The sequence below is a fragment of the Lactuca virosa genome, chromosome 5 (genome assembly GCF_052849685.1).
Source record: "Lactuca virosa cultivar CGN04683 chromosome 5, Lactuca_virosa_CGN04683_v6, whole genome shotgun sequence".
NCBI classification, from domain to species: Eukaryota; Viridiplantae; Streptophyta; class Magnoliopsida; order Asterales; family Asteraceae; genus Lactuca; species Lactuca virosa.
In genome coordinates this window covers 388,007,103-388,019,967 of record NC_136430.1, presented here as the reverse complement: position 1 = coordinate 388,019,967, position 12,865 = coordinate 388,007,103, and the positions used below count along the sequence as shown (strand labels likewise).

General features: G+C 34.5%; 2 protein-coding genes across 4 annotated transcripts; one reads left to right on the top strand and one right to left on the bottom strand.

Annotated features, from left to right (window-relative positions):
* Positions 1-2,337: 2,337 nt before the first annotated feature.
* LOC145117025 (G-type lectin S-receptor-like serine/threonine-protein kinase At4g03230) lies at positions 2,338-4,305 on the bottom strand. 3 transcript variants are annotated; one of them, XM_079053337.1, is made up of 5 exons: positions 3,850-4,305; positions 3,582-3,771; positions 3,237-3,463; positions 2,953-3,090; positions 2,338-2,874 (listed from the first exon to the last, which is right to left on the bottom strand). In XM_079053337.1, exons 1-4 carry the CDS (start codon positions 4,165-4,167, stop codon positions 3,037-3,039), a joined length of 789 nt encoding a protein of 262 aa, XP_078909463.1. In that variant the 5' UTR covers positions 4,168-4,305; the 3' UTR covers positions 2,338-2,874; positions 2,953-3,036. The 3 variants fall into 3 exon arrangements, with proteins under 3 accessions (XP_078909463.1, XP_078909460.1, XP_078909461.1); XM_079053334.1 differs by having other exon boundaries at positions 2,953-3,463; XM_079053335.1 differs by having other exon boundaries at positions 2,953-3,463; positions 3,582-3,768.
* Positions 4,306-7,058: 2,753 nt separating this feature from the next.
* Positions 7,059-9,388, top strand: LOC145113752 (uncharacterized). Its single transcript, XM_079049802.1, has 5 exons — positions 7,059-7,253; positions 7,363-7,378; positions 7,478-8,304; positions 8,386-9,025; positions 9,114-9,388. The coding sequence occupies exons 1-5, from the start codon at positions 7,059-7,061 to the stop codon at positions 9,386-9,388; spliced, it is 1,953 nt and encodes a 650-aa protein (XP_078905928.1).
* Positions 9,389-12,865: the final 3,477 nt, after the last annotated feature.

Here is a 12,865-nt window from a genome sequence, read left to right as displayed (position 1 = left end):
CTGGTGGCTGCAGCGGCGCTCCAATGGAGGGAGGCTGGCCAGTGACGAAGTAGGGAGCTTGATGAGGAGGCGATGATGTCCGATGAAGAGCATAAAAGAGAAAAAAGAAAGAGACGAGGTTTGGAGTACAATTATCTTTTTCGGTTCATTTAGACAGAAAGATATGGTTTTAAGACATTGTGGGGAATATTTTTTTTATGCAAATCAAACAGTTTTTTCAGCCATAAATATTTGTTTGGACCTGAAAAAATATCGAGTAGTCTTCTTATCAAAATAGAACTCATAAGGGGGTAGATTGTAAAAAAGTTATTATAGTTATGATTTTGACGTGATAATTTTTTTTATAAAAGCCATTAAAATTAGAAACTTTTTTTTATAAAAGCAATTACGCTTTTAGAAATTTTCAAAAAAGAAAATGCCCAAATAGTTGGTTTATAGATTAGTTTGCAATGGGTTACATGGATAAATTTTTTATTAACGACTATGTTTCCAAATCCTTTTTAACGAGAGAAGTGAAAGAAGGCGAGAAAAAATGGAAAAAATAATGTCTCATAGCTTTTTAATGGATGAAAATAGAAAAAAGGAAAAAAAAAGATTATTGATAATCTTTTCTTCTTAAAGTTGAGTGATTTGGAAACAAAGTAATCCAATATTAGACAGCCGGGTGTCAGCAACGCGCGTTCCGCGTTATCTTACGTGGCAAGCGCCTTTAACGGCGCCATAACGGGGAAGTGCCCGTTAAAGGGCGTTACGCCATTAGGCATTATCGTGGTAACGAGTCGTAACGCCAAAAAATATGACCGTTGTGCAATTTGTTCCGTTGAAAAACGATAATATTACCGTTAATCGGTGAAATGGAAAAAAAAAATACTGCTTAATTTAATTTAACTATATCAATACATATATCTCATTTTATTACACTTCTATTCCTCTATATTTATCTCTATTTCTCTATATCTATCTCTATTTCATTTAAAACAAATAAAACCACTATGGATCAAAACCCGAATACCCCTCATCTGAAAACAAACACATCCACTCCATTAGGTTTTGCGGGATATGAGGGATACATGAGCCTTCTAAACTCCCAAAACTCACCACAAATTCCATATTCCGGCAATTTTTTCAATCCCGCCTCACCCCCACTACAATTCTCTACCTCACCATTTACGCAACAAAATGCAAAACATTCAACAAAACCTTTTTAACACATTCGGTCCCATGCGCCAAACAGTCACACAACCCACACCCACGCAAGAACCCGTTATCGAGACGCAAGCCGGGGGTAGTCAGAAAGTATCGAGAAAAAAAGAGAGACCAAAAAAGAAACGGAAAGAGGTCGTTGTCGGGACGGACGAAACGGAAGCACCTCCAACATGGTGGACACCGGAGGAAGAGCATGCGTTGGCGGTGGCTTGGTGCGGTACTTCAAAACAACCAACTATGGGAACGATATGAAGAGAGTTGCTTTTTGGGATGTCGTATTCGTCAAATTCCGCACAATTTTGAACAAGGGTGACACATATCGCAATAATGATATGCTTAGTGGCAAATGGACTCAAATTAGCCGGAAGTGCACCAAATTCAATTCCATATACAACAAACTTTCTTCGCAACGTCAAAGTGGTGCCAATGATTTCGATGTGTTTAGAGCCGCGATGGAGGAATATCACGTGCAAATGGGGCACGTATTTGAGTATGAAAAAGTATGGGACATAGTGGGAAAGATCCAAAATGGATGAAAACGCCAACATCATCGGAACAACAATCAAAGAGGTCTCGTGGTTCGGGTTCGGTTGACGTTTCCGATGGACACACGAACATCGACCTCAACGCGGACACCGATGAGATCCCGGACTAGTTTGATGACATCGAGGAAATCTCTCCGCCACGACGACCGATGGGGCGCGACAAAGCCAAACGCGCGCAACGACATGCGCAGGAGAATGAAAGTCGGCTTCGAGAGCACGACGAAATGCGTCCCCCCCCTCATCTTCTATTGAACCGAGAACATGAAAATATAATATATCTTCCCATTCCTCTCATTTTCTTTTCTAGATCTCCTTATTTTTCATCCTCTTCTTTCATTTCCTTTATTAAACACGGGAACCCTGTGTAAATGAAAAATGATAAGAAAGTCACTGGTTCAATCCTGGGTTTCCAACAACTGATAGGCCACATTTGATTAAAGAAATTGTACCCACCAACTACTCATATCTTATACGTGCATGATTCTACGTCTCATCAAAGTCCATTTAAAGAATATAATTGACCACGTATTTAACCTAGGAAAAAAGTATTCAACAAGAAGCTTTATCGAAAAAAACATTTGTGGGAGGGTCGCAATAGAATATTGTTACACATATGAATAATTTGATAAAACCAAATCTAATTCATAGTTTTAAGGGCTAACTCACACACCCCTAGTCTACTCCTAAATCTATACATTTGTTTCAAACGGGACTTTAACCATCAATCTATTGATTGAAGGGCACAATTCCAACATTCGCAGTTAACATAAATACATTGTTAGCATCCTTCTAATTCAATGATCGTAACCATGTTTTTGCTTTGGGTGTCTAATTCAATGATCGTAACCATGTTTTTGCTTTGGGTGTCTGGTTTAGACAAGCTAGATGAAGAAGTAGCATGTGCTTCTTCCTGAAATGAAAGGTGGTTCTTCTTGAGGGAGGGTGGCAATTTCACCTTTAAGCATCAAAAACATGTTTTCCATGTAGGATGTTCATCAGGTTGTCCTTATACACATATGGGTCCCACATTTATACACTTCAACATATCACTTGGATTGCATGAGTCCATCAGTGTTTGGTCCATCAACTCATGTGGCTTATCTTCCATCCATAAACTCCATGCCTGAAATATATAAAAAAAATTATACGACAAATAAGAAAAAAGTGTAGGTAACAACTTCATAAGTCTTATACAACTTACTTGTCCTAAAAGACTAATATAATAATCCTTTGTTACTTTTTTCCACTTATAATCTCAATTATTTCTACTCCAAAGCTATACACATCAGATTTCACAGAGAACACCCCATCTAATGCATACTCTGGAGACATATAACCACTGAAAAAGGGAAAAAATTGTTAGAGGAGCCACATTTGTACACTAGTAAACAGAGTAAATAACAAGAGTCTGTGTTATGAAAACTACATGATCCCAACATTGTTATATTCATAGCAGTTTTTACTTTGTGAAATTAAAAAGCTTACCGAAAACTCTTTTAGTGATTGCTTATCTTTTCCTTTAATGATCTTGGCCAAACCAAAATCGGAAATTTTAGGATTCATGTCCTCATCTAACAAAATGTCGTTTGTTTTCAAATCCATGTGAATAATCCTCAGCCATGAATCATGATGTAAATAGCTGAGTCCTCTTGCAATTCCCATAATGATGTTACATCTGATTTTCCAGTCCAAGGATGTGCACAGCTTTGGATCTTGCAAAAGAATGAAGTTAATTTGGAGTAATAAGTTTCTATATTTTCACAAATAGAATCATATGTCTGGTATTTTAATTATAATTCTGTTGTTAAAAAACTGAATTAAGAGACTAACCAAATAGAATTGAATCCAGGCTTCTTTTTGGCATGTATTCGTAGAGTAGAATCTTTTCATCTCCTCTGACACAATACCCCAAAAGTCTAACAAGATTCCGATGTTGCAGTTTTGCAATCACCATAACCTCGTTTCTGAGCTCTTGCAACCTCTTCATGGCAGTTTCTTGTCCTCCAAGAAGGTTACCCTGCTAAGATTATTAAAGTTACTATGTTTATAAGTTATAGCTAGAGATACCAACCGAAAGTAATATCTATATATATCATACCTTATAAACAGGACCAAAACCACCTTGTCCAAGCTTATTCTTAGGTGAAAATGTGAAAGTTAAGCTAGACTCTTCTTGAATTTGATGTTTTCTCATGTGGAAAGAAACCCATTTGAACCTTTCTAAATAATCAAGACCATCATTGATGAAATAAATAACCCCAGATGTTATGTTGTCTTTTTCTGAACAACAGTAGCAACATAAACACACCAAAAATGAAAACAGGAAGAAGAATATATAAAGATTCTTTTCTGAATATAGTTTCGAACTTTGTAATAAAGATGGAACAGTGAGAGACTGCATGGTGCATAACTGCATATGAATGATATGGAAGATCTCCTATTTATACTACATGAATGAGGTGTCACCTTTACTTCAGCTCTTTTACTTAGTTTTCATTAATTGTAGATTATTTAACTTTTGATCGAGTTTTGATTTAACCAGCTTAATAAATTCAATACTTCCCATTCTGATTCTACAAAATTTACAAGAGTTAACTAGCAATATATAATACTCTATTCAGAAGCCATTCCATCATTCCAAAATTATTAATATTTATCTACACAGATAAACGAAATTAGGTTACAATTTTTGCATTTTCTCCTAACAAAAATATTAAATGATGCAATGCTTAAAATGAAGAGTAAATAGGCCTGCTACCAATAAAGTGAATGTGTAAAAACTAATGAAACTTTAGAAGTACAGTATGGCTAGACTTTATTATATAACAGGACATGTTGGTTGTAATCGGGTAAACATTTATTTGTTTCAAAAACCAAACCACAGTCCACATGGTGTTTTTCTTCATTTCTTTGAAACAAAAACCACCCACATTCACCTTCGTATGGGAAACATTAATTGAAGCCACCATCCATATTTACTTCAACCATCCATTTCCATGACTCGTTGTTGGATAGTTTTTCCAACTTCTCTTTTTGCATGTTGCAGTAATCACCATTCGAAAACCCAACAACAACATCGAAATTACCAATGAATTGCAAGTCATTACATTATCAATTTAGCAATGACTGGAGCAACGAATTATTACAAAAAACTATATAGATTTTAATTTAGTTTTTAGGATATATTGGATGAAAGACTATGAATTTATGATGTTGAGGCTTCATATCGTATTCAAGATGAAACATGATTAAATATTTGATTATACGACCATGAAAAGGAGAATTAAAGGGAAAGAAAGTTAACGCATACATAATCTCAGAAAAAAGAAAAAATAAAAGGGATAATGACTTAAAAGGGTAATGTATTTTTTGATTTGTACACATTTTGTTACTGAGTTTTTTTTCGTCAACAGTTACCCTTTTAATTTGTTAAACTGTACACATTCAGTCCTTATGACCGGTTATTTCAGGTTAACCGGGAAAAATGACTTAATAGGGTAATATAATTTTCATTTTATACACATTTAGTCCTTAATATTTTTGTATATATTTAGTCATTAACATTTTTTTGTTTCAAATAAGTCTTTTTTTTTTACTCATTCAGTACTTATGAATGATTTCTTTAGGTTTTTTCTCACAACATCTTACGTGGGACAATTATTGATGAGTTGTTTGGGGTTGTTGATGTTTATGTCCAACATGATCTCGACAGCTTGGTTGCGTAGGTCTTGTGGTTTGGCTTAGGTTTTGTATTCTGAACGTTGTAACTTCTTCATATGATATCAGATTTTAACGATTTTTATATCCACAGGTTCATTTTTTCATTAAGATTACTCCCGTTAAAATGTAATATATTTTTACTTATGATTTTATAAAAAAAACATCCATACATGCATTTATAAAAAACATATGGACAGGAGCAGACGCAGAAATTCATAGTAGGTGTTGCCGAGATGAAATATGTGTTACTGATACATGAAAAATAGCTATAAACGAAAAAAAAATCGAAAATGTTTCCACTGCGGACAGAAAAAACAGGTGTTGTCGGTGGAACACCGGGACCAGGTTAAATCTGCCTCTGCATATGGATATAAAAATCGTAAGTAAAAAATATATTATTGTTAATGGGAGTAATCTAAATAAAAGTTGTAGTAGACTAAAATACGAACGCATGGATATAAAGGATCATTCGCATTGATATAAAGATCGTTAAAATCTAAGATCGTATGAATAAGTTATGACGTTCAGAACACATGACCTAAACAACCAAGTAGTCGAGATCGCGATGAACATAAGCATCAAAAGGCCCAAACACTTCATTAATGAATTTTCCACGTAAGATTTCGTGAGAAAAAACTAAAAAAATCATTCATAAGTATTTAATGAGTATAAAAACAAAAATGACTTATTTTGCAAAAAAAATATATATATATATTAAGGACAAAATGTGTACAAAAATATTAAGGACTAAATGTGTAAAGAGTGAAAATATATTATCCTATTAAGTCATTTTTACCGGCTACCCTGAAGTAGCCGGTCATAAGGACTGAATATGTACAGTTTAACAAGTTGAAGGGGTAATATAGACGAAAAAAATTCAGTGACTAAATGTGTACAAATCGAAAAATACATTATTACCCTTTTAAGTCATTATCCCAAAATAAAATGACAAAAAGTAACTCCCAACGCAAAGAAAAAAAAATGGTAAACTAAACACAATTTGACAATTTAAGCGTCCTTTTAGGGGTTTTATCTGCTATTTTGTCCAAAAAACTACGGTTTTAATTTTTTTTTTTATATTTTTTTTAATTTTTTTTTGTAATATAGAGTATAAAAAAGAGTGTTTATAATATGTACAATAACTTTAAAAATTATTTTGTTTAAATTTTAACAATTATTTGGTTTGAATTATTTTGTTTAAATTTTAACAGTAGTCAACTCTGACGAAAAAGTAGACTACTTTTTGGGTAAAGTTGACTACTTTGTTGCTAAATTTGACTACTTTTTTGTTAAACTTGACTACTTTTTCGTCAGAGTTGACTACTGTTTTCAACCTATCTTATATATATTAAGTATTTTATATATTTGGAAAGTTTATTCTCTCTAGCTTCTTTATCCTCAAAATTAAGATAATGAGTTGTAACGAGTAATTTTGTATTTCTCATTACGGATGGAAGATGGGAGTTTGTTAATTCCCAATTATCATATGTTTGGCCACTGGGATACAATCCGAGAATGTTTTATTTAGGTGTTGAATTTTACGAAAACACAACGTTCACTGAATTTGTTCAGTTGGTCAAGTGCAAGATGGGTCTTCCCAAAGAATCAAAAGTTAGTTTGACCTATCAACATCCAGAACAACTCTATTATTGTGGTATTGTTGATGATCGTGATATTAGAAAGCTGATGAAGGTAATAAATGACGTTGGAGATAAATATGTGTCTGTGTATGTGGTGGTTGAAGAAGGCGTTTGGCCGAACGAAATGGATGATAGAGGAAAGGCATCTGCAATAAATTTATAAAGTGGAAAAGGGAGCAACAACCCAATAGGTAATTTTAAAAGTCCAAGTAAAAGTCAATATCATAGTGTTGCTGAAAATGTAAATGTAGTGCCAGAACCGATTATGTATGTTACACCGGAGAATTATAAGTATATCGGTGATAATGATGTTGGTGCATATGTTAATGATGTTGGTGTAAATGATTCATTTGACAAAAAAAGCAGTATCCGTGGTGAATAAGGTTGGTAATGAATCTGGAAAACAGGAAGTTCCGTTTTTGCATGATGGTGAACTAAAAGGATATGGTGAGTTTGCGAATTGTGACAAGTTGGATATATCTGGCCTAGATAGTGATTCTAACGGAGAAGAATTAGATGACGAATCTAAGCTTATTTATTCAGATACCATGTTTCATGGTATGCCCCCTTTGCCTTCATGTCCTGTAAACGCTGATGTGAACATTCCATGTCAGAGGGTGGATATAAGTGAAGAGATTAAGGTTTTAGACATTTTTGATGACAAAGAGTTGCTCAAGCTTGCAATCGGAAGACAATGCATGGAACAAGGTAAGCAGTATAAGACTACCAGATCAAGCAAAGGAAGGTTCGAGGTTGTTTGTTTGGTTAAAAATTGTTCATGGATGGTTAGGGCAAGGGGGATCCAATTGACTACTGCTTTCCAAGTCACAAAAGTTGTTGACCAACACACATGTTGTGCAACAAATTTGGAGTCTAATCATCGACAATCAAAGAAAAAGGTACTCGGCCACTTTATCGCTGAAGTATTGGCCGGAGACTATAATAGAGTTTATCGGGGTAATGAAATTGTTAGGGACATCAATTCGAAATTTCCAATCAATATCTCATACCAACAGGCATGGCGTGCAAAACAGTATGCGTTGTTGATGTTAAGAGGTACCAAAGAGGATTCATTCACCAAACTACCAGCGTATCTGCACAACTTGGTCAAGCACAATCCACGAACTGTTACTCAGATAAGAGTAGACGATGGTGATCGGTTTGAGTTCGTGTTTATCGCGTTGGGTTGCTCGGTAAGCAGGGTTAATTTTTATAACAAATATAACATATGAATCCTAATTGGTATTTGTTAATGCAATGAAAAATAATTGTAGGTACGAGCGTTCATCAAGTATTGTAGGCCGACCCTAATAATTGATGGTGGTCACCTAAAGGGTGAATTCAAAGGCACGATGTTGCTCGCAGTGACAATGGACGGTCAAAACCAAATCATGCATGTTGCTTATGCCATTTGCAAAAGTGAATGTACGGAGACGTGGTCCTGGTTCCTTCGAAAGCTACGTGAATGTATAGGCAACTTGGAAGACCTTACAATCATATCTGATAGTGCTCCATCCATAGCGACGTCAATTGCAAATATATTTCCTCACGCCTATCATGGAATATGTGGTATCCATTTGTATTTCAACATTTCAGCAAAATTTGGAAGCAGCGATACAATGCACGCATTATTTTGGGAGACATGCAAAGCCTATACCATTAAAAAATTCGATAATGGGATGAAAAAAATAAAAAATGTAAATATTCGTGTATGGGAATACCTACAAAACATCAATCCAGAAAGATGGGCCAGTGCACGTTTTCCTGGGAATCGGTATTTTCTTATGACATCAAATAGTGCGGAGTCGATAAATTCAATGTCACGATTTACAAGAAAGATGCCAATATTGATGTTGATTGAGTATTTTTGTGCAACAATGCAACAATGGAGTTTTCAGAAACGTAATGTTGCAGGTACTAATATTTTATATACATTGTTGATTGAGTATTTTCGTAACTCGTGTAGTAATAATTTTATGAAAAATTATGTTTATTTTTTTAGCTGAAACTAAAACAACACTCACCCCATGGGCTGAAACGATTATACAAGCAAATAAGAATGCTTGTAATAATTGGATGGTGTACCCTATCTCAAATAGCAGATTTGAAGTGAAAAGCTCTAACCACAAAAGTGTCATTGTTGATTTCCAACAAAGAACCTGTACATGTAGGCGGTGGCAAATAGATGGCTTACCTTGTGGCCATGTTATAAAAGTGCTGACAATAAACCGTTACGAAGATTGTTCGGAATTCGCTTTAAAAGATTACTTTACATAAGCATCGAGGAAAACTTACGAGGAGTCTGTGAACCCCTTACCAAGTCCATCTGAGTGGGAGATCCCCGATGATCTGATGACCGTGAAGCCACCCATAATGGAGAGACGTCAGCCGGGTAGGCCAAGAAACACTGGACGTATTCCGTCGCAAGGTGAGCATCCCATACGACAAGAATGTTCTACATGCGGTCAATTTGGACACACGAGGAACGATTGTACGGGTAGGGGATCGGGGAGCGGATCTGGGGGGAGGAAAAAATCTACACAAAAGGGCATAATGACTGATGAATTTGCATCCGGGAGCGGGTCACAGAACGAAAGCGTGTACCCTACTTTTGATTTCAATAGCACATTTGATTTGAATTGTCCTTAGATTAATGTAGGAAAGCAATGAATTCCCGTATTTGTAATTTGTATTGCTTGTATTAAAATGCACTTCTGAGATTATTAATTAAATCTAGTACTCCACTTATTAACTCCTTTATTCCATGCAAAATAAAACACAAACATAAAACATTATAGAAAACGAGATACACCCTTACGAAACATTACATAAGACATTTCACATAAAAGAGCCTTCTACATGAAATATTTGTTATTTTTAAGTAGGATCCATGCATCCTCATACTCGAAGTCACTTCCCTCGTGCTCCAAAATGTAATGATCTTTAACCATTTCTAAAAGATCTTCGTCGTTGTTTGGATAACGATACCTGTTTTTAAGATGATGATACCATCGATTAAACCATGTGATTTTTTCCTTTAAATCCATCCACTTACCAATAATATATTATTGTGTTCGGTGTTTTCCTTATCCCAACAAGAGGTTAAACATGGCTGTTACCACGCATCCTAATGCGAACTTGAAATAAATAAATAATAACTTCTTGTGTTCGGTGTTTAAATCCATCCACTTACCAAAAACATTACACAAATGTGAACTTGAAATAAATAATAACTTAGTATAGAGGAGGAGTTACCACGCATCCTAATGCGACAAAACAAAATTGAAACCTGTCTCTCATGTCTTTCTTAATGATTGTGAAAGAGTTACGATTTGTTCTTTGAAGATTATGAAAGAGTATCGGTAGGTTGGAAAAGCTTTGTTTGTATATCTCATTAAATCCACTCATTATGAGAATTGGTATGTTTCAATGAATTTGGTCGAGGCTATATAAAGGGATTTCATTTCAAATAGAATTCGGTCAGAAACGTTGCATGGAAATAATGTTTGAAGCGAAAAATCTACTGTTGGAAAAGACTATACATTATGCAGTGTGCCAAACAGTAGTCAAAGACTATGAAACCGTGGTCTAATAATGTGAAGGAGTTGATTTTATATAGGGATTAAAGCGACCATCAATGCCTCTGGTATTACATAGGGATTAGAAGGTAGCGTTATCTACAATGGAAATTATATTTATTAAAGGAACATCTGACAACCTATTACATAGGGATTAAAACGACCGACAATGGCTCTGGTATTTCCCATTCAGATGGAACATCTCCCATATCCATATCTTGTAATAAATATACATTAATACATAAGAGTTAGCAATAACTAACAGGGATTATGAAAAAATAAAAACCAAAAAATTTAAAATTATATTATTACCTTCAACGGAATAACAAAACCGGATAGTGTATACACACAAGGTTTTGTGGGATGTTTGGACATATGATCCTCAAATTTCTTAAACATACCCGACAATCTAGGGTATGTTTTACTCCATAGGTAACTCCCCCACGAGAACCTATATTATATGCAAAACTATTAGTTAAACGTATAATAAATGGTATTTTTTTATAATATTAAATTGATAAATACATGTTCCATTCATCCAGGTTCTCCACCACCCACATAAATTCCTTCGTGACTTTGTCTTTGGGTTCTTTTCCCAGAAAACATTGATTGAGGATATATAGCAAAATCGCACGGACAGCATCGTCAGCCGATATCTCATTGAACCGTCGGTTCAAGATAAGTAGCTCTAAATCTTCTACAAGTAACGTAGTGTCCGTGCGATACGGGAAGACTCTGGATCGAAATGTATTATCACCGTATCCGTGATTATACATGGTTGAAAATTCGATCCTTGAAGTAGGACACCGGCCCATGTAAAGTCCCGAGACAATACAAAACTCTTCCGGCCCAAATGATAAAGAACGTCTAGAAAACATGAAATGTAGACGCTCAGCTGCATCACTTTTAGGGGTAGGACGCAGCATGTGAAGTAATAGGCCATGAATAAGTAGTCCGTCTCTGGACTGAGCCGGTAGATCCAAGAGGTAACCAAAGCTAGTCCTTGAAAATATCTCTCGAACCGGCCCATTCAACGGACTCAAAACTTCATGCAACTTGTGACATGAAGCTTTCACAGATATGTTGCATGTCATCTTTTTGTTAGGAAGCTACAAAATAAATAAAAAATAAAGTTAAATAAGGTTTTATAAAAAAACAGTGTTGGAGTATCACACAATAAAACAGTTAAACATTTCATATAATCTATTTACTTTCTATAAAATACCAAAGTAAATTATTTTACACAAATTTTTGTCTTTTCTATACTACTTGTATACAAAAAATAGCATTGTACTTTAAAAATGGTGTGACAATAACATATTTTATAACAAACCCGAAACTACCAAAACACAATGTTATTTTATCAATACAGTATACTACAAAGTATCTACACATTATACACATAAAAACTTCTTCAAATAGATAGTACATTGCTATTGTATGCTATAATTGAGACATAGAAAATAACATCATTTTTAACAACATGCAAAACATTGAATCATAAGATACATACAAGGGGATACAATCGTTACAAATACGTTTAAACAATTTTTTTTTAAGAAAATTGAAAAAAATATATATACAAAACCATACATTTTAGGAAACCTACGATTTTTTTTTCCAAACAAAAATCATAAGATACATACAAGGGGATACAAATGTTTATTGGCTATTAAATTTTTTTAATAAAAAAAAACCGGTTTTTTTGTGAAACCTAAGGTGTACAAGTGTTTACTGCACAAACTGTGCAGTAAATACTTGTACACCGTAGGTTTCTAAAAAACCTACGGTTTCCCTTTTTTTTTTTAAATTATACCACAACAAAATACATCCAATTCCTATTCTATTGATATCATTTTTTTTAAAAAAAACGAAAAAAAAACATCCGTACGGTTTCATATGAAACCTACGGTGTACAAGTCGACACTGCACAAACAGTGCATTGGGCACTTGTACACCGTAGGTTTCATATGAAACCTACGGTTTTATATTTTTTTTTCAATTTTTTTCAAAAAAAAAGTTATCCCCATAAACAAAACCTACTCCTAATCACAAACACGGTAAAATTTTTAAGAAAAGTAGACAAACCTGGTTGTTCTTCGGGTGTTCCGTTGAGAGAAAAACGTAGCCAAACAAAAGAAAACAATAGGATAATGACCTAATCTGAAAAAAAAAT